The sequence below is a fragment of the Cebus imitator genome, unplaced genomic scaffold (assembly GCF_001604975.1).
Source record: "Cebus imitator isolate Cc_AM_T3 unplaced genomic scaffold, Cebus_imitator-1.0 Scaffold537, whole genome shotgun sequence".
NCBI lineage: Eukaryota > Metazoa > Chordata > Mammalia > Primates > Cebidae > Cebus > Cebus imitator.
The window spans coordinates 572,668-595,283 of record NW_016107852.1 but is presented as its reverse complement, the minus strand read 5'-3'; the positions used below and the strand labels follow the sequence as shown (position 1 = coordinate 595,283).

General features: G+C 40.9%; 1 protein-coding gene across 5 annotated transcripts in view; it reads left to right on the top strand.

Moving 5' to 3' along the window:
- SHROOM3 (shroom family member 3) overlaps nucleotides 1-22,616 on the top strand; it is a 379,035-nt gene that overhangs the window by 221,931 nt on the left and 134,488 nt on the right. The window contains exon 1 of one of the 5 annotated variants that reach the window (XM_037733553.1): nucleotides 6,159-6,253. The exons of the other annotated variants lie outside the window; for them this stretch is intronic. Within the exon in view, the coding sequence (XP_037589481.1) occupies nucleotides 6,174-6,253 (80 nt within the window). The 5' untranslated portion in view covers nucleotides 6,159-6,173. Of the gene's footprint in view, nucleotides 1-6,158; nucleotides 6,254-22,616 lie in introns of those variants that run through there. 5 annotated transcript variants of the gene reach the window in all.

Genomic DNA, 22,616 nt, shown 5'->3' with positions numbered 1-22,616 from the left:
AAGAAAGAAAGAAAGGAAAGAAAGAAAGAAAGAGAGAGAGAGAGAGAGAAAGAAGGAAGGAAGGAAGGAAGGAAGGAAGGGAGGAAGGAAGGAAAGAAAGAGAAAGAAAGAAAGAAGGAAAGAAAGGAAAGAAAGAAAGAAAGAAAGAAAGAAAAGAAAGAAAAGAAAAATAAAGAAAGAAAGAAGAGAGAGAGAAAGAAAGAAAGAAAAAGAAAGAAAGAAAGAAAAAGAAAGAAAGAAGAGAGAGAAAGAAAGAAATAAAGAGAAAGAAAGAAAGAAAAGAAAGAAGAAAGAAAGAAAAAGAAATCTTGCAACACACATTGTACTTGAGTTGGGTAGTGCCTTTGTTTCAGCAAAAATCTTCATTTTCTCTCTCTCCTTCTCACCTAAATACTGAATAGTATGTTTAAATAATAGCATTGGGATTGGAACCCAGGCAGTCTGGGAGCTCCAGTCTCCTAGTCTTAAGCAATATGCTATCCTCTAGTACCAGACAAATGGAAGGGAGACTGCGGAAGGGAAAAACAGGTGATATTTTATCAAATCGATACTGGGAGAGAATGGCATAGATGTTATAATGCATCGAGCTAGAATGGAAAATTTTATTCTGGAGATGCCTTCTTAATGGTGTTTTTAAATCTGTGTGCCAGTAAAGCCCACACTAATGGAATGTTAGTCTTCAATATTCTCCCCAACACCCATTCTCACTCTGCTAATAAACTGTCCCTAAAAATCAAAATGAGAGTGTCACACATGTACACTTTCCTTTTGGAAAGCATTTTGGTATTTTTCTACCTGACAGCTAGGAAAACAGATGGTTGATTGATTGGTTGTCTTTATTATTTTTAAGACTGCCTCTTATTTTGTGTGTAGATTTAGGGGCATTTCCTGAGGAGTGATAAGCCCCCAGGAGGAGACCTTATCCTTTAAGGTATAGAAAGGCCTAGCAAACATTGGTGGCCAGGAAGTGCCCTAGACTGGAATTATTTTTGTTGTTCTAATCTGAAAATGACAACATAGAACACAGCCATCACCATACAGCATTTTATTATGGTGGTGCAGCCTTAATTGGTATGTAGAGGGCATGCCTGTGAAATTAGTCCTTAGTGTATTGGCCAATCAGATCACTTTCAACATTTCTCAATGTTTAGTTTCATCTTATAATTAAATAATAATCATCACTTCCTGGCAGCTAATGACTAGCTAGAAGAGTTAGAAGCTTCATTAGGTTTATAATTTATCAAACTGTAAGCTTTTCATCAGAAGTGTTGCAAAAAGAAAAGGCATCTTCAAATTCCAAAATGATTCAAAACAATCTCTAACCATATTTCATATATGTATTCACTTGTTCTTTGAAGGCTGACTTTATTTTTTAAACTTTTAAAAATAACTGTGTTTTATTATATAAGCAGGAAAAAATGTGTGACTTGGAGAAGGAAACAGATATATTGAACTGTGTTAGCACATACACACACACTCTAAAGGCAGAATTGATAGACCGTGTTTCCTATAAGAATCTTTCTGTGACAATTCCACACCCTTTCCTGAGGCAGGCTTGACTATCCATTTATTCCAGCCATAGCATCATTGTATTTACTCCACGAATATTTATTGAGTACCTACTATGTGTTTAGGCATTATCCTAAATGCTGAGGATACTGCAGGGGCCAGAGGAGAGTTGTGGGGAGGCAAGAACAAAAGCCCCTGTCTTTATTAAGCTGATATTATCATCTTAAAGTTTCTGTCTTCGACATTACCCTGGAAGACTGCAATTAGATGTGTTCAGAGGGGCCAAGCTAAAGGTAGAAGAGGACCCTCACTGAACCATGTGGCTACCTTGCCCCTGTCTTCTCATCCATATGGCCATTACATAGTAGCTCCAGCTTCTGCTAACTCAAGGATCACTCAGTGATCAACCATATTTGGGGGATTACAATCCTCCTTTCTGTGAGAGAAAGTGCAAATCTCTTCTCCTAATTTGAGACTTGCTTTCTTCTTCATTTTCAGACCTGACATGAGCTGGTCATAAGAGAAAAACCCAGAACTGAAAAACAGTGGCTTCTAATTCCAACTTGTTTCCCCTTGAGTTTCTAATGGTTGGGGTATTTATTAAATAAGTACGGCTTGATGCAGAGACATCCAGACCTACCATTCAGGTTTTGGGGTTCTAGAAATGTGGAACTCAGGGATTCTTCCAAAAGACTTCTGTCCTGCCTAAATCAGGTCTGAAAGGCCTCTGAAGAAATGGAACAACAGTCTGTAGTCACCCTTGGTCTTTCATCGAAGTTGCTCCTGGGAATCCCTCAAAGATATGTTCTGTCTACATACTCATGAGTTCCTTGAAGCAGAGTAATCTTAGGTGCTCAGAGAAACTCCGTGGCTCCTTCACCACAGGAGCAACTCGAGATGTGAGGTCCTCTGGATCATCAGGGTTGGCAAAAGCACACAGCAGAACTCTAGGAAAACTGCTGGCATTTGGTTTGTGCTGTCAGATCAATCCTAGGATTTCAACATCAGAAATACCCACTATTGTCCTGTGTGAAATCTGGGCATTACCCTGGTGCCTCATGTAAAGTTAGCCTTCTGGTATCCAAATCAATTATCTTCATGGTAGACTCTTCACAACTAAGAATTGGGACTTCCCATTTCTCAGGCTACCAAATCCAGTTCTCCAGGATGGTTCCTGGGAATGCCTCTTCATGTCTGAGCACCTTGCCCTCAGCATGTTTCATAAATGGGTAGAATAGTGTGATTGATGGCCCTTTTATTTTATTGAAAGCTTGTTTTTTTCTGTAGAAATTCTGAAATTTCAAGATGTTCTTCATTACTTTAATTGCCATGTGACAAATATTTCAAGAAACACCCAGCTATTTAAAAATCTTTAGACAGACTTCATGAAGGAAAGACATATACACATCCTACTTGTTTAATAAATACTCCAACCATTAGGAACTCTAGGGGAGAGAAGTTGGTAATTATTTAACAAACTTTCTGTGTCGTCACTTTCACATAAAGCATAGCTAGGGACTCAGAAGTAGCCTTTTACTGCGGCCCTGAAATTACTGCCATTAGTAATGTAAAATTACTTTTCCTAATGTGCCTAGCAGTCTCATTTGCCTATACCACAGGTCCTCAAATAACATTGTCTTGTTCAACATTGTTTCACTATAAGCTGGTGAGGAAAAATTGATTTCCCGCTGGGGCCACTTCCGTGTAGGATTTGCACTTTCCTCCCATGTCTGTGTGGGTTTTCCCCAGGACTCTGTTTTCCTCCCACATCCCAGGGACAGGCATGATGGCTGAATTGGAGTGTCTATACAGTCCCAGTCTGAGTGAGCATGGGTTTGTGTGTGAGTGTGCCCGATGATGGGATGGCATCCTGGCTAGGATCGGTAAGCACCTTTCATCCTGAAGCTGCTGGGACAGGCTGTGGCCACCCACAGCCCTGAACTGGAAGAAGTGGGTAAATAATTATCTTACTTACTTTTATTAATCTTTCTTAAATGCATACATAGTTCACATTTATTTCAATGAGTAATATTAGAAGTGCTTTGGTCTTTATTTAGAAGTTTGGTGATGTTTTTGTGTCCAGGAATACACCATAGGAATTTAACCCTTGTTTCTATCAATCAGCCTATGGTAGAATTGGCTTAACTAGAAATCATTTTGCTTAAAGTCATAATTTTTTAGAACCTATCAACGACATTAACCGAGGACTTACTGTAATTGCCCAAGAATCGTAGCCTTTAAATTCATTTCTGGATGAGAGAAAAGATATTTCTATAATATATACTCTTATTTAAGAAACCAGGGGTTTTCCAAAGAAAGAAAATATCACAGTGCTTCTCTGTATCATCACACTGTATCAAAAACAGATGGACCCACAGAGGCTGAAGCAAAATTCTTGCGGATGTAATAGGTGCCACCTTGCTGTTTCCTCATTGTTTTTCTAGGTCTAATGAAAACATAAAGATTGAGGGCTTGGCCTCACCCTGGTAATATGATCAAAAATGGAACTGTGGTAGTAAAAATGAGAGCATCAGAAGAATCATTACATTCAGGGGAAGGACAGGCCTCAAAAAGGGGAGATTACTCTGAATAATTCATGCTCCTTTTCTCCTTTTTCCCGTATGAAATTCAGTGTTTGCTTTATCATTTTTTTGAGAAGAAGGCTATGCTCAGGATCTTTAGAAGCTGGTGGTAACTTCACACTCACTGGCTCCATTAGGCAATGAGAGACTTGCTAAAGGAGAAACAGACTATGAAGGTAAAACATTCTACCCAGAATGGCCACTCTGCGTGCTTTAAGAATGAATCAAGTTTTGGAAGTTGTGGGAATGCGTTCAGTAGAAATTTTTCAATTGCTTGCACTGGGGAACCACCCTCATCACTAGGCCTGGGGATTATGAACCAAAACCAGGGATTCCAGCCTCTGAGTCAGGGCGAGTGCCTTGAAAGGGAGGATGCAGGGAACTGGGCTCAGTGCCGCTCCTAAAATACCGTTCCCCTCCTGGAGGTCAGGTCTGGCAGGGTCTAATGACTCAATTCATGCAGTGAGTGGCATCTTGGTAGCTCAAGGGAAGTAGGCAACACCACTCAACACAAACTGGGATTGGAGGTTGTTGGGTGGAGTGGCTATGAGCTGGACACCTAAGAGGTTGTTTTCTCGGAGAGGTCAAAGAAAGCTTTTACCAAGCCTGTTAGATGAGTCAACAGATAGAGACTTCCATCTCCGTTTTCATCCATCCTAATTTTTTAATAGCACCAAATATATAGAAAGTCCATAAATGAATTATCTGATGTTGTGTATTTATAACAGATGTTAGATGGTTGGTTGATTAGTGTTAGTTATTTCCAATGCACGGGTTGCCTCTGGCATTAGTGTTGAATGAAACAAATCAAAAATATTTTTATATATACATATAATGTACCCAAAAAATTTAAAAATAAAAGTAAAAATAAAATATTTTTAGTAAGCAGCATAGGAAGACCCTGTTTCTACAAAAAATAAAAAATTAGCCGGGGGGTGGTGGTGCACATCTGTAGTTCTAGCTACTCAGGAGGCTAAGGCAGGTGGATCGCTTAAGCCTAGAAGTTCAAGGCTGCAGTGAGCTATGACTGCACCGCTGCACTACAGCCTGAGTGACAGAGTGAGACCTCATCTCTTTAAAACATTTTTTATTTAGTTAAAATATTATTTCAAAAGGACCTAGTTAAAGGTTAATTTTCTGGCATACAAAGTGAGCAGACCAAATGGGTTTAAAACTTTAAATAGCATGATTCATCTGGCAAGACCATTCCTTTTTATTTTTTCCTGCACCTTTATCTGCAAAGCTCTAAAATGGCCTTAGGAATAAAGCAAGGTAGCTAATATTTTTAAAGCAAATTCAAGAGAAAGACAAAAATGAAATGATCCCTTCTTATCTGCATCTTCCCCTGATACCTCTGCAGTCTGACCCTAGGGAATGAGTGCTATGTGGATCAGATCAAGAGAGATGATTTGTTTACCACTTCTGAAGACTCTGAAGCTTTTGCTAACCCAAAAAGTGACCTAACCTCTTGGGGACAGAGGGGCATTTAGTCTTGAATAATATAGACCAACCAAGAACTCCTATGGACCTGTAAGCCCTTACCCATGTAGCTATTGAAGTGAGCTTTCGGGAGAGAGAATTGCCATCCCCCCAGACATTGTAAGGCAGTCCGCTTGAGGCAGCCACAAATCAACCACTCACATCTTTGGCTTATGCCGCTCCGCAGACTAGCTCTAGTTATAAGGAGATGTTCTAAATAAGCCCAATGACAATTCACAGTCACTTACTAAGTACATAATAAACTCATGTATAACTCCCTCCTACCTACTCTTGGGTAGATAGCCTCTGAAGAGCCTCTGGATTCACAAAACTCACCCTGAAATGAATATTCCTTCAAAAAGTGCTTGGGGTCCCTTCCACATCCCCACATGGCACTTCCCTTCCCTTTCATGCCCACAGCAAGGCCTGTCAATGCAAATTGGCCATGAGGCAAGGTGGCTGGAAGGTGCACCTACCTAGGGGAGTTCTGTTGTTTTTATAACCAGTGCCAGCTCTGAGTATGTGGTGAGTAAGAGCCTCTTCCTCTTCCCTCTGGGCTGCCCTCCTCTCCCATGCCAATCTCATTGCTGGCCTGTTGCAGATATGGTCGTAAGCAAGGGCGGCTGCCTGGCTCTGATGCTTCCCAGACTTGGGACCCCAAACTCAAGAAGACAACAAAATGTGTAAGTGAGGGCTTCGTGGGCCTGTGTTTCCTATTAGCCGGCATTCCTGCGTGAAGTTTTCTGGGGAGAAGGGACACATGTGAATACACCACTACAGCGTTATTCTTACTTCCCCCATTAAGTAAATGGGAAGTTCTCACTTGGCACGCAAGAGTAAAATGGATGTTAACTGCCTCTTCCAGTCACCTCTGCGCTGATTTTAGATTAGACGACCTTTTCTCTAAAGGAACCTTATTTCTGCAAACATCTCTTTTAAAACTCGAAATAATTTCTGCTTGTTCACTCTTATGTAAGAAAGTTGTAATACAAGAGTAATTATGGTTACTGTTGTAACCATAATTTTGCTTATACGTTGGTTTTGCTATTTTCCTTTCTGAATGGTGTTTGTTTTAGATTGTAGCTCCTCTCATGTTACATTGCTAACATTTTTGTCAGCTGCCAGATTATTACAAGCAGATAAAGGGGGAGTTTTCTTCTAGAGAGACCTCCATGGTTCATGCTCAAAGAATTTGTTTTGTATACCCTGTGGTGGGGGGGAAATAATTCGTTGGTGTCTTTGTGTGTGTGTCTATGTGTGTTGTTAGCTGTAATCTGCAAAGATTTCTGCATTTTTAAGCATAAAGATCGGTTTCTCACTTTGTAACATGATTTCTTTTCAAACTTGTCATGTAATTGAATCCAGCTTTGAGTGACACTTTAAAAAATACCCTCCTGAGTCAGAAGTGCTTCTTTAAACCAGGTGCTCTTCACGCTCACCTGCTGGCATGTTTGATGAGCAGCCAGCCACAACTGGGTGCCAAATCCATTCTAAATATGGGAGTCTGTGCTTGAGAAGACTAGTCATACTAATTATTCAGACCTCCTCCTTGGAAGTAATGTGCCAAAATCACAGAAGCAGAAAAGCCAGAAACAGTATGAGGCTTGGTATTGAGGAACCATAAAGATCAGAATTTTGCCTCATAATACTGTTTTGTTCTTGGGTTACGTCCTTTCCAGCTATAGAGCTCATCAGCCCTTGTTCTATCTCTGAGCTGGTTGGCATCATTGCCGTTCTACAGATGGAGAATGGGAGACACAGCTGTGCAAGCCAAAATGCCCGAAAGCCGGATGATCTCGCTGAAACTGGGAGCCAGCAGCCCTGGTGTCTCTCTAGCTCCTTGCTGCCTATGAACCTGCAGCTTAAAAGAGGAGAGCTGGATGCTAAGTCTGAACCACCTGGAGTTGTCTGCAAGCCATCTGTATTTGAATTGCCTCTCAGAGGCCAGGTGAAACCAAGCAGTGGGTCAAACCAAAAGGGCTACACGGGTCCATAAATGGGAAGAAGGTTAAAAGTGAGGAGATGGGGAATCGAAGTCCAGGAATGTAGGGAATATGCTGGAATATGCTTTTTATGCAGGCCATCCCTCTTTTAACTGTGGGCTGAAATATACTGGATAGTATCTGTTGCACAGAAAGCTCAATGTCCCACTGGTAGGAAAGATTTAAAGACCATGCATTATTTTAAATCATTAATGCAGGAAATATTTATTGAGGCTCCCCCATGAGTCAAGTCCTATCATATTCAGCTTTGTAACTTGAGTGCCTATCATTCAGTGGATGGACAGGAAGGATGCCTTGATGAATGGATGAACACACTGTTCATGAGATTTTAAGGACTCTCCATCTTGTCCCTGCTCTTCCTCCCTTGGAACAGCCCATTCAATCCCACAGAGACACCTGTTTCACCCCTCCCACAACCACCCACCCACAGGAAGGAGAATTTCCTTAATGAAGGCAAGTAAACACAGGCCTGTATGCCCATAGGCAGGAAGGCTTTATGCACTTTTACCCAGATTGAGTCAGAGAAAACCATGTCAGGAAGAAGGGCACACCCTAGCCGACTCACAGAAGTAACATTTGCATGTCACAGGCTTCACACCAGCAAGCCAACACACAGGTGCATAATCTCTGGGCCAGGCAACCAGAGCAAATTTGCCTCCATAATCTTCGGAGCTCCACCTTCCTTCCTTCATCATCTCTTGAACTTGCTTCCAAAGACATAAGCATGTTAGACATAAGCGGCCAGGATCTGGGAAAGGCACACCAAACACCATTATTTATTGAATGCCCTCAGTGCATTGGCCTCAAACCAAATACAGAATTAGATTACTGTCTCTGACCAGTTGGTTTACATTTTAAACAAATAAATAGGCAGGTAGAGGTGAACTAAATAGAAAAGAAGGTGGAAATATACTCCAGGGAGAGGCCGGTGCTAGGGGAGGAGAAACCGGTCAGAGCCTGTCATTTTCAGAGCTTAAGTAGGACAGGATCTCAAAATATTTCAGATCCAGCTCCATGTTTTCGATCAGCCAGAAGGAGGGCAAATTTGGCTGAGAGCAATAGAAAAGATGAGCCCAACACTTACCTCCTCAATGTTGGTTCATTCTTTCCTTATTTTTTCTATATTTGGGCCACTATTATGTCTTACCTGTGTTTCTGAGTAGAACATGGCCAATGTACTTTGTTACAAAGTAACAAAGCAATTATTTGTCTACTTTCTATCTCTTCTGATGGATCATGAGCTCAGTGAGGGCAAGGACTTTGTCTTCCTCATCTCTGAATGTCTAAAGCCTGATCAATCAACGTTTGTTGAATACACATATGACACCCCAACCCCTAGAGCCATGTAACAGGGTAAGGATGAGTGCAGTTGGGTCTCAAATTAGAACAAGGGCCAGGATTTGAGGTGTTCAAGAAATTTAATGTAGACGTGACTGGATTTGAATGGTTGACGGCTTTCTTAAATATGCAAGTTTGACACCACTGGGATTTTGAGCTGATGGGACTAAGCAGGTTGGGAGGAGGCTAGTTGCTGGAGGCAAAGACTCAGGATTAGGAATGCCTCACGGTTCTTGGGGAACAGTGAGTGGACCAGCGTGGCAGGATGAGACCATTGTGTGAAAGGACAAAGTTGTTTGAAATTTAAACTTTTGGCAATGAGTAACCACTGAAGCCATTTAAGCCAAGCTATACAGAGATAAAAGGAAAACTCAAAAGAACTGAGTCCAGGTAATAGTTAGAGCATGAGGTGCCAGGAACAGGGACTCTATGAAGGAATGGAAGGCAATAGCCCATGAATGTGTAATAAAATGCTGATCTGGGTGGGGCAGAAGTGCTGGGGGAATACGTGTGAGGATTCTGGAGTATTTATGGGGGTGGAGAGATCTGAGATTAATGTATCATTTGTATCCAGAGTCTTCTCTGTGAGGTTAAAAGAATGATGACTAAACTCCTTATTGGGTGTTTGCTGTATGCTAGTCACTGTTCTAGGCATTTCACAAACAGTAGCTCAATTCATCCACAGAACACCCCTTTGTAGTATTATTATTGGCCCACTTGACAGATAAACTGAGGCACAGAGCGATTAAGGCACTTGCCCAACGTCATATGGTTACAAAACAGAGAGCCAGGATTCAGACCAGGATGTAAGGCTGCCCAGGCCCAAATCTTAACCAGAAATACCTGCTGCGGCAGGTTCAAGGGAAGATTTAAAACATGATGAAAGAGGTTCTAAACAGTGATGTGTTATCATTTTGGAAAGAGACCAGAGAAGCATTTCCTGCATCCATTTTTCTATCATTATGATTAATTGCCTACTCTAGTTTAAGGTGATCAGTATAAAGCAAATTTAAAAATCGGTAATAGGATAATATGTTTTATTTTGCCTTTTAAACATTGATTTTTCTCATTTAAAAATTAATATTTATTATAAGAATTCAAATCTTACAGAAATAACAGATACAGAGAGTGGATATCCCATGTAATCCTAATTATCCCCCTACCCCCAAATCATTATTTACTATTGGGTAGAAATTCCTCCAGCTGTTTTCTTTCTTTTTTCTCTTTTTCTGCGATGGAGTTTTGCTCTTGTTGCCTAGGCTGGAGTGCAATGGCACAATCTCAGCTCAGTACATCCTCCGCCTCCTGGGTTCAAGCTATCTCCTGCCTTAGCCTCCAAAGTAGCTGGGATTACAGGCAAGCACTACCACACCTGGCTAATTTTGTATTTTCAGTAGAGACAGGTTTCACCATGTTGATCAGGCTGGTCTCAAACTCCTGACCTCAGGTGATCTGCCCGCCTCGGCCTCCCAAAGTGGTGAAATTACAGGCGTGAGCCACTGCGCCCGACTTACCTTTTTCTTTTATATAGGCTGCTGTATTACCATCATTTATGTCAATAGTAATCCTTTTTCTCCAAAGGTGATTATACTGTTTTATAACAATGCTTTTTCATTTAATAAATAGGATACATTCCCATGTCAGGACATATAGGCTTTCTTTTTTAAGTTTTATTTTTAATTGAAACATAATAATTACATATAGTTAAGGTGTACAATGTGATGATTTGATATATGTATACACTGTAATAATGAAATCAGGGTAATTAGCAAGGATATACGGTTTTGTATTATTTCCTTTAAAAGTTGTATAGAACTCACTTTCACTTTCAGCATCACTCCATCTGGATTCACATTCTTTTCCAATCACCAGAGCAACAGGTTTGATGTGACGTAGATTCTTACCTCAATGCCACTTTTGTTCCTTTTGTGTCTTGGACAGGACTCAAGGAAAAGCAAGTTCAAATGGTGCTCAGTTTTCTGTTTCTTTGAAAACAATAGAAGCTAGCACTTATCTAGTACTTATTATGAGCCAGCAACTATTCCTAGCTCCATTGTACAGATGAGGAGACGGCGGCCTAGAAAGATTAAGTAATTTACTTGCTCAGGATCATATGGTTAGAAAGTCAGAACTTGAACCCTGGCTGTTTGATGCCAAAGCCTGAATATTTAGCACCACACTGTCTTTTACCTAAATTAATTAATATGAAGTGGCTTCCATAGCATTATGTGGTCAGCCATAGTGTAAAAGTTAGTCAATAAAGATAAGCCCTACCACTTCTCTCTGTGGTGCATCTAGCAGCAGAAAGCGGGGAGTTGAGTTGTCTGAAGGAGCAGCTTCCTTTCTGCTGCCTCTCCCTCCAGCCTCTCTCCACCGGTCACTATTAACCTTGAGTGTGACCCTCAACATCCCCAGAGGATGCCTCCTGGGACTCAAACCTCATTTAGTGTCTCTCCTGCTGATGGACGCCATGAGTGGAGTTGTTGAAGGTTCTTTGGGTGACATGGTGGTCCCCATGTCCCAGCTGGGCAACACGATGGCCACAGAAAGGCTGTGTCTATCCACCCAGCACAGCAAGCACAGAAATTTCCAAAGAGCCTATATAAGTAGATGAGCGTAGAAAAATAATCCTGGGGGAGCATCCTTAAAAGGAGTGTTTTGTTTGTTTGTTTTGCTTTGTTTTGATTTTTGTTTAAATAAACTAGACTGCTTTAACATACTGCCTCTTTTAATGAACTAAAGTAATTATCTCCTTAGCTGTGTGCTAGGAAAGCCCACACAAAGACATAAGAAAAATCCCACAGTCCTAGATTCCTAAAACCATTCACATTTGATCCCATTCTTAAGACATCTCATTATAAATATGTCAGTATTCCAAAATCTGGAAAAATCCCAAACCCAAAACGCTTTGCTTCCAAGCATTTCAGGTAAGAGCTCCTTAGCCTGCCTCACACTCCCCAGGATAGGCATCTTCATAGAACTTTAGGGTGAGAAGGGATTTAAGATTTAAGAAGTTCCATTTCTTCTCTGAACCATTTTCCAGCAGTCCCTCAAAGTGGGCAACTAGCTTCCGTCTGAACACAGTCAAGGAAAGTGAACTCACTAAGTAGGAAAGAGACTATTTCATTTTCAGAACTGGTTAAATTGCAACAGTGTTCTTCTTTATGGTAACTCCATATCTGCTGTCCCAAAACTTCAATTCTTTCATCCTTCTGGGACCAAATGGAAAACATCAAATAGTTTTTACACTTTACCACCTTCCAATCTTTAAGAACAGTCAAAATTTCCTTGCCAAATTGTCTCTTTTACAGGTTAAGTTCTTTGATTCAATCTTCACATATTATTCCCAAGTCATGATCTAGCATTTTGGATGGTTACGGTGCCTCTTCTTTCATATGCCCTAAATTGTCCGTGTTGCTTCAGACTGTGGCGTTTAACACATAACACTATTTCAGGGAAGACTAGATAAGGACAACCACTTGCCTTGCTCTTCGTGGTCTTCTTCTATTAGGTGTGCTAAGCTTAAGATTTCATCCAATTCTTCAAAAGCAGGGGAAATTAAGGAACTTTTTTTCTGGAAAGTTTGTAAAGAAATCAACCTGTCATGGAATGGCTATTGTGAAAAACACAAAAAAAATAACACATATTGGCCAGCATGCAGAGAAAAGGCAACTCTTATACAGAAAATAGTGTAGCGATTTCTCTAAAAACTGAAAATAGAACTACCCTTGAACCTAGCCATCCCACTACTGGGTATCTATCCAAAGGAAAAGAAATCAGTATATCAAAAGGATACCTACACTTGCATTTTGAGCACTGTTCACAATAGCAAGCTATGGAATCAACCTAAGTGTTCATCAGCAGACAAATGGATAAAGAAAATGTGGTGTCGGCCGGGCGCGGTGGCTCAAGCCTGTAATCCCAGCACTGTGGGAGGCCGAGGCGGGTGGATCACGAGGTCAAGAGATCAAGACCATCCTGGTCAACATGGTGAAACCCCGTCTCTACTAAAACTACAAAAAATTAGCTGGGCATGGTGGCGCGTGCCTGTAATCCCAGCGACTCAGGAGGCTGAGGCAGGAGAATTGCCTGAACCCAGGAGGCGGAGGTTGCGGTGAGCCGAGATCGCGCCATTGCACTCCAGCCTGGGTAACAAGAGCGAAACTCCGTCTCAAAAAAAAAAAAAAAAAAAGAAAATGTGGTATCTACACACAGTGGAATACTATTTGGCCATAAAAAAGAATGAAATCATTTCATTTGCAGCAACATGGGTGGAACTGGAGGTTCTTAACACTAAGTGAAATAATCCAGGTACAGAAAGACAAATATCATCACATGTTTTCACTCATATGTGGGTGCTAAAAAAGTCGATCCCATGGAGGTAGAAGAGTAGAGTGTTAGATATTAAAGGCTGGGAAGGGTAACTGGGTGGATGGTGGTGATGAAGAGAGGTTGGTTAATGGGTACAAACATACAGTTAAAGGAATACTCCAACTTAATTATTACACATTCTATGCATGTAACAAAATATCGCATGTACCCCATAACTATGTACAAATATTATGTATTAATAAAAATGAATAAATAGAAATCAACTTGTCAAGTTATTTTTCTTCAAATAATAATACAGGAAGCCAGGTGCAGTGGATCATACCTATAATCCCAGCACTTTGAGAGGCCAAGGCAGGCAGATCACTTGAGCCTAGGAGTTCAAGACCAGCCTAGGCAACATGGTGAAACCCCATCTCTACAGAAAAACACAAAAATTATCTGGGTATGGTGATGTATACCTACAGTCCCAGCTACTTGGGAGGCTGAGATGGAAAGATTGGTTGAGGCTGTGGTGAGCCATGATCATGCACAGCTGCACTCCCACCTGGGTGACACAGCTGGGCTCTGTCTCAATAATAATAATAATAATAATACAGAAAAAACTATGGACCTAGATATTTCATTTTATGTATGGTAGTATCTTTCTTACATACCATTTTTTGTAATAATATTTATCCATGGTCTCATCTGTAAGATAGGAATTGTGTAAAAAAATGCAGGCCACGCACAGTAGCTCATACCTGTGGTCCCAGCACTTTGGGAGGCCGAGACAGGAGGCTCACTTGAGACCAGGAGTTCAAGACCACCCTGTGCAACATAGTGAAACCCTGTCTCTACAAAAAATTTAAAAATCAGCCAGGCATGGTAGTGTGTGCCTGTCATCCCAGCCACTAAGGAGGCTGAGATGGGAGGATTGCTTGAGCCCAGGTAGTTGAGGCTGCAGTGAGCTATGAGTGTACCACTGCACTCTAGCCTTGCTGACAGAGTGAGACCCTATCTTTAAAAAAAGAAAGAAAAAAAAAAAAAAACAATGCTTAACTTTTCATAGGTGTCTGAGTAATAATCCCTGTGGTACCAAATATTGTGGCCTCTTAAAAGTAAGAGATGAAATATTGTAGAGTATTTCTTTATGCCAGTGATTCTTTGAAATGGATGGTTAGGCTGTTAAAGACCTGAATTTTTTTTTTTTTTTTTAGCAGCCTCCTCCTCACCTCACTCTTTACTGCGACCTTAATAATGTCATGTTTATATGAATTCATTCAGATTGCCTTGAAAGAGCTCACTCCTTCCCTCCTCCACTGAGGATTTAGGTACCTACTCCAGGTCCAAATTTGTTTTTGTATCACTAGCAAAAAAAAAGTAATAGAGTAGATCTATCTCAAAAGGCTTTCTTTGATTACAAACTGTGACCATGTACATGTAAGACTTGATTATAACTTTAGACTTATATGGAAAAATTACTGCTAGAATATGTAAGGCAACATGTGGCAGTGGATATATGAAGGTGGAAAAATACATGAGATGTCCTTACATCATTTTCTAAAAAACATATGATTGGGGGTGCTGTATAGGAGAGTATCACAGAAAATTATCACATATAGGAAACTATTGTCAAAATTAACAGTGCCCCTCAGCCATTGACTAAATTAAAAAAGGAGGACAAAATTCTTTAAGACAAATAAACTTTAAGGCCCGGTGTGGTGGCTCACACCTGTAATCCCAGCACTTTGGGAGGCCAAGGTGGGCGGATCATCTGAAGTCGGGAGTTTGAAACCAGCCTGACCAACATGAAGAAACCCTGTCTCTACTAAAAATACAAAATTAGCCAGGCATGGTGGTACATGCCTGTAGTCCCAGCTACTCAGGAGGCTGAGGCAGGAGAATCACTTGAACCCAGGAGGCGGAGGTTGCGGTGAGCTGGGATCACGCCATTGCACTCCAGCCTGGGTGACAGAGCGAGACACCATCTCAAAAACATAAAAAGACAAATAAACTTTAAATAAAGTCCACTAATTATAGCAGGGAATGTGTTGGATAAGAGTAGGTATATGTAATTATATAGTAATTATGTTAAAAATGTAAGCATATGCCACCAGCTAGCTAGTTAACCATTTTGCTGGGGGATGAATCCACCCCCAGCAACCATCTCTTTCTGATCTCAGAGACCCACATTGACTTTGTTAGAATGTGTGATATGGTTTCTTCTTAGAAGGCTGACCTTTTCTTGGCCAATTAAATGGTGCTGCTTTGAGGATACTGGAACCCATACTCAAAGGGATAAAAGGAAATTGAAACTTCTATTAAAAGGAGCTAATGATGCCTAGAGCAGTTGGGATTAAAAAAGAACAAAGTCAGTCTTAAAAATATCCCCCAAATCAAAGAACTGCTTCTCTCATCAAATACCAGAAGGCAGCAAAATGATTTTTAATGAAAAGTGGGGCAATGGACTCAGCCTTTTCCCTGGATCCTGGGGCTTCAATCAAAACCACTGAGAAGTTTTGAGCAAAATTCTTTGAACTTTTGGGAGAATTATGCTACATAAATTTGACATAGTGTTGCAAAAGGTAAACTAGCTTTTCTCTCTAATTAGATAGTCAAGAAAAGTATCAGAAGGGTAACTATGAAAAATCATACATATGAGTGCTTTATAATTGATTCCCTGTCTGACACAAAATAATTCCTTGGTTAAAATCGAGCTTTTGATGATAGATGTGTAGGAAATCACTGTCAAAGTTGTCCTGTGGTGGACAATCGTTAGGTGATTGCTGTGATTGTAACTGGCACAACCTTGGTAGGTTGTACATTCCTTAATACATATTATTATCATAGTCTGTATTAGTCTACTCGGTCAGCCGTAACAACATACCACAGACCACGTGGCTTAAAGAACAGAAATGTATTTTTGACAGTTCTGGCAGCTGTAAAGTCCAAGATCGAGGTTCTTGCATGATTCAGTTTCTGGTGAGGGCACTCTTCCTGGCTCGCGGGTCTCTTCCTTCTCATTATGTTCTCACATAGCATTTCCTAGGTGGATATGCTTGGAGAGAGTTAGAAAGTGAACTCTCCAGTCTCTCTATTTATAAGGATACTAATCCGGTCTGATCAGGGCCCTATCTTTAAGACCTCATCTTCAAATACAGCCACAGTGAGAGTTAGGGCTTCAACATGATAATTTGGAGGGTACATAAACATTTAGTCCAGCAAATCAAAACTATAATGAGATAGCTCACCCCAGTTAAAATGGCTTATATTCAAAAGACAGGCAATGATAAATGCTGGCAAGGATGTAGAGAAAAGGGAATCCTCAGACACTGTTGCTGGGAATGTAAATTAGTACAACCACTATGGAGAACAGTTTGGAGCCTTCTCAGCAAAATAAAAAGAAATCTACCATATGATCCAGCAATCCCACTGCAGGGTATATACCCCAAAGAAAGGAAATCAGTATATCAAATAGGTATCTGCATTCCTGTGTTTGTTGCAACATTCTTTATGATAACTAAGATTTTGAAGCAACTTAAGTGTCCATCAACAGATGAATGGATAAAGAAAATGTACTTATACACAATGGAGTACTATTTAGCCATAAAAAGATCAGAACCAGTCATTTGCAATATGAATGGAACTGGAGATCATTATGTTGAGTGAAATAAGCCAGGCACAGAAAGACAAACATTGTATGTTCTCACTTATTTGTGGGATCTAAAAATCAAAACAATTGAGCTCATGGACACAGAGAATAGAAGGAAGCTGCCACAGGGTGGGAAGGGTAGTGCTGGGCTGGGTGGGGAGGTGAGGATGGTCAATGGGTAAAACAAATGGTTAAAGGGTAAAAGCAAAATGGAAAGAATGAATAAGACCTACTATTTGAAAGTACAACAGGTGATTATAGTCAATAATAATTCTTTTTTTTTTTTTTTTTTTTTGAGACGGTTTTTTGTTCTTGTTACCCAGGCTGGAGTGCAATGGCGCGATCTTGGCTCACCGCAACCTCCGCCTCCTGGGTTCAGGCAATTCTCCTGCCTCAGCCTCCTGANAATTCTCCTGCCTCAGCCTCCTGAGTAGCTGGGATTACAGGCACGCGTCACCATGCCCAGCTAATTTTTTGTATTTTTAGTAGAGACGGGGTTTCACCGTGTTGACCAGGATGGTCTCAATCTCTTGACCTCGTGATCCACCCGCCTCGGCCTCCCAAAGTGCTGGGATTACAGGCTTGAGCCACCGCGCCCGGCCAGTCAATAATAATTCTATATTTTAAAATAACCTAGAGTGTAATTGGATTATTTGTAACTCAAAGGAAAGATGCTTGAGAGGATGGATACCCAATTCTCCATGATGTGGTTGTTTCACATTGCATGCCTATCAATACATCTCATGTACCCCATAAACATATATAGCTACTATATACCCACAAAAAATAAAAATATATTTTTTAAAAAACCATTTAGTCCATACCAGGCTGGGCATGGTGGCTCACACCTATAATCCCAGCACTTTGGGAGTCCGAGGCAGGTGGATCACGAGGTCAGGAGATCAAGACCATCCTGGCTAAGGGGGTGAAACCCTGTCTCAACTAAAAATACAAAAAAAAAAAAAAATGTAGCCGGGTGTGGTGGCACACGCCTGTAGTTCCAGCTACTTGGGAGGCTAAGTCAGGAGAATCGCTTCAACCTGGGAGGTGGAGTTTGCAGTGGGTCAAGATCATGCCACTGCACTCCAGCCTGGGTGACAGAGCGAGACACTGTCTCAAAACAAACAAGCAAAACAAAACCAAAAAAACACCACCATCTAGTCCATACCACCATCTAACAATAAGCAAGAAAGAAGTCAAGGAACTCCTGGGCTTGTCAAGGGGCTGGGTTTCCTGCCACACTTGCATATCAATGGCTAATGTCTTTGCCACTTAGAGGATAGTTGGGAGGGTGGCTGGCAAGTAGTCAGGAAACCTAAAAGCCAGCTAGTGCTGTATTCTCTATTTGTTTGAATTATAAATGAATTAATTGTCCAAACCAAAGAGCACAACCAGTAGAAGGCTCCTCCTTACAAATGTGTTTGAACTCCCTCAAGATATGTTTAATGGCAATGTAACCAATGGGAAATTCTCTGTCATAAACCATCAGTTTTGAACATGAGTCATCTATCCAGCAAATCAGAGTACTGGAAAAGGAAGCTTCATGGCGTCCAGCTTTATTGCCCCTGCACTTCAACCTGCTGTGGTTTTAATGGTGGCTAAAAATCATTATTTTAGGATTGAAAATCTTTTCTAAAAAGCTGGTCATTCCTATTTACACTGGGACTCAAGGCTACCTTCAGGGGCCCAGGATGCCTCGTCTCAGCTTGGAAATTATAGAATGAATTATGTGTTCTAGGATGATTTAGTGTTAAATTCAATTCCAAAAAAGGACACAACCATTTCTGGGCTCATATGTATTAGGCTGAGGCAAACTTACCCAATGTTAGCAGTTGGTTTTGGGGGTTTAATAATTTGAGCTAGATAAAGAAAAAGGGAGTTGTTGAGACAAGAAAGATGGCTCTTCTCAAAAGTAAAAGACATCTGGACTGATAAGAGGGCAACTGAGTGAGGAGCTAAAGATAACCAAGAGAAACTGATCATAAATTTTCCTCAAGGTTCAGACAGGGGGTCATGCAGTTGAATTATAGGCAGGGGTCATGGTGGCAGCTTTAGAACTTGTGTCCTGCTTCTGATGCCTCTAGGCAGCCTCCTTCATCATGCTTCCATCTCCAAACATTGGGATGTTGAATATGCATGTATAAAAAGAATTCCAAATATAAACATGTATTATAGGTTATGCATAGTTGATGGGACTATGAAGTCCTTGAGAAGTAGCTCAGCCTGTGTCCCATATCACAGGCTCCTGCCTTTACTGTGCTATGTCAAATGGCCAATAAAACTCATGCAACAGCATAAAAGTTTAATTTTTATATTTCCTTATGATCCCAGGGAGGCCAGGCCTTCCTGGAGAGGGTATTCCAGGCTATGAGTTCATGCAAGCAAGAGATATAAGAGATATACTTGAGTCTCTCTCTCTCTCTCTCTCTCTCTTTTTTTTTTGTGTGTGTGTGTATTTGTGTGGTGTATATATATGTGTGTGTGTATATATACACACACAGATATAAAACATATATATATAGACTCAAAAAACACTAGCTGGTGAGCTAATATATGTTTTCCCTTATGATCTAGGCATTCTAGCTGGTTGTTGAGGGATGTTGACCTGGAGCAGAAATATCATGGTATGTTGAGAAAGGAGATGGGAGGAGAGGGCCATGCATCATATTCCATTGATTCCGAGTAGGACTTTTGCTATATTTACAGTCTGACTTCAAAGCTATAGCTGCTCTCTCATGTCTGATGCTATGAAATGAACTCATCTTATGCAGAATTGCTCAATAAACTTAAAGAAGCATGCCATACAATTATATGGTTTATATTGAGTATGATAATCATTTCTGCCACTAGTACCACTAAGCTGTCAGTGTTAGGAATCCTGTATTGAGTTCTTCCATGTGCCAGATCTTGTTCTAGATCAGGATTTCTCAGCCTTGGCACTGTTACTGTTCAAGGTTGGATAGTTCTTTGTTGTTGGGGGCTATCCTCAGCACTGAAGGATGCCTAGTAGCATCCCTGGCCTTTACCTACTAAAGGTAGAAGCATGGCTCCCCTCCCCCAATTGTGGCAACTCAGGTGTCTGCAGACACTGCAGGATGTCCTCTGGGAACAAAATGCTGGTTGAGAGCCAGCATTCTACAGGTATTGATCGACTTATGACCTATGCAACTTACGACCATTCGACTTTACAACCACAATCACTAGCCACAACGGCTTCACTGCAGATTTTTGGAAACACTACAACATTTTGATGTGTATCAAGAATATCACTACCGCCTGGGAGGCTGTGACGACAAAGTGCATGAATGGCATCTGGAAAAATTGTGTTAAGTGCTATGTTAATGATTTTGACGGATTTGACAGTGAACATGAACTTGAAACGATTCGGGAAAAAATAGTAAAACTCGCTAAAGACCTTTCTTTGGAGTGTGAAATGGAAGATGTCAAAGAGTTGCTAGACAAAGAATCTGGAGAACTTACAAATGAAGAGCTAATTGAACTGGAAGAAGAAATAGTGGTGGAAGAAAAAAGAAGAGAAGCAGAGAAAGAAGAGGAGGAGCCAGAAAGAAAGTTCACCACTAAGGGATTATCCAGACGGTTTATCTTTACTGAATAAACTTCTTATACATTTCGAAGCAATGGACCCAAACATCGAACGATTTGCAAGGATTGAACGGATGGCGCACGATGTGTTTCATCCGTATCGTGAAATTTATGAAGAAAAAAAGAAACATACAATTCAGACAAAGCTCACCATGTTTATGAAAAAACTAACTCTGGTAACCCCAACTGCTGCCTCAGATGACGACATCAACGATCCGCAGCCAAGCACCAGCAGTCAATAAAATGTTTCGTACATGTTTATATGTTTTAATATGTTTTGCAATTGGGAAAATGTTTCCTATGATATTTTTTACACCTGTATTTTGTATTTTTGTATGCACGTGTATTTTGTAATTTTGTATGTTTTGCAAATATTAAACCAGTTGTACTGGTAATGCAGTGTTTTACTTAAACCTGATGAATGTAAAAATAAGAAACAAAATGGTGTAGAGATGCTACAAATGGCATAAAACGAACAAAGAAAATTTTGATATATAACAATAAAGAAAATTATGATAAAATATGACTTAAAGATTTTTGTAACATCATACCACAGTACTGTACATATAGCCTACTCAACTTACTACCAAATCATGTTACAACTGGTCTGTCGGAACCAATCGTGGTCATAAGTCAAGCACTAGCTGTAGATATATGACATGTGGCATATGCAAAAACCATGAACTGCAATGTCACATTCTTGTCTTCACTTCTTCATTCATTTTATTTAACTACTTAGTTTTTTTTGAAACAGAGTCTCACTTTGTCACCCAGGCTGCAGTGCAGTGGCATGATCTTGGCTTACTGCAGCCTCTGCCTCCTGGGCTCATGGGGTCCTTCCACCTCAGCCTTCCAATTACCTGGGACTACAGGGGCATGCTACCACACCTGGCTAATTTTTGTATTTTCAATAGAGATGGTTTTCTCCATGTTGCCCAGGCTGGTCTCAGACTCCCAGACTCAAGCGATCTGCCCACCTCAGCCTCCCAAACTGCTGGGCCTATGGCTCAGCTAGGTCACCATGTCAAGCTCATTAATTTGATTTTTTATTGAGCCTTTGCAACATGCCATGAACTGTGCTGGGTGATGGGGATACAAAGATGAGTAAGGCATGGTTTTTGCCTTAAGTAGAAGACTCTAGTAATGGAGAAAACTCATATATAGATAAATTACCAATCAAGTGGTAAATGTAACAAAACAGTCATGATAACAGGCTTGAGTAGAGAGCTCCTGACCCAGCCAGGCAGTAGTAGAAGCTGGAGGCATCAAGAGAGGCTTTTCTGAGTTGCCTGGTCTGAGTTAAGTCTTTATATGAGTGGAGGAGGTGAGGACACTGAAGCAGAGGCATAATTCGGTGTTGCAGAGTTATTGTTGAAACACGGGTGAAAAAGCCTGGTGTGTGTCGAGTGTTGGGAAGGAACATTAAAAGTCTGCAGAGGTAGACAGATGACCTTGTCCGGCGTTCTGAGAGTTTGTACTTTATTCTAAGAGGTGGGGAGCCACTGAGGGGCTTCAGGTAAGGAAGTGACATGTTTTTGTTTAAACCGATTGTTTTGGCAACCTCCACCTGCTGGACTCAAGGGATCCTCCCACCTCAGCCTCCCAAGTAGCTGGGACTGCAGGTGCATGCCACCACACCTGGCTAAGTTTTGTATTTTTTGTAGAGATGGGGTTTCACCATGTTGCCCAGGCTTCTATGTGGAGAATGTATTCAAGGAGCACAAGAGTGAAAGCAGGGAGACAATTTAGAAGGCCAAGAGGTAATGAAGGCTTGAACTAGGCCATTGGGAATTAGGGGAGAGGATCTGAGAAATATTTCAGAGATAAAACAGCATGATTTAGTGACTCTTTTGATATGGGAGATGAGGAACAGGCGGAAGGTTCAGGGATGATTACCTCTCACAGTTGTCACTGGGTGCCACTGTCATTGTCTATCCTATAGGAGATATAGAGTGAGGGTAATGATTGTATTATGCTATCATGTTAACTTATTATTCCCATTGTGCAAATGATAAAATTGAGGCTCAAAGGAGAAAGCGCTTAGCCCAAAGTCACATAGCTATTGCGTAGAGAAGCCAGGATTTGAGATCTGTTTGACTATCTGACTTCCAGTCTGTCAAGCCACGTGGCTTTGGCTAA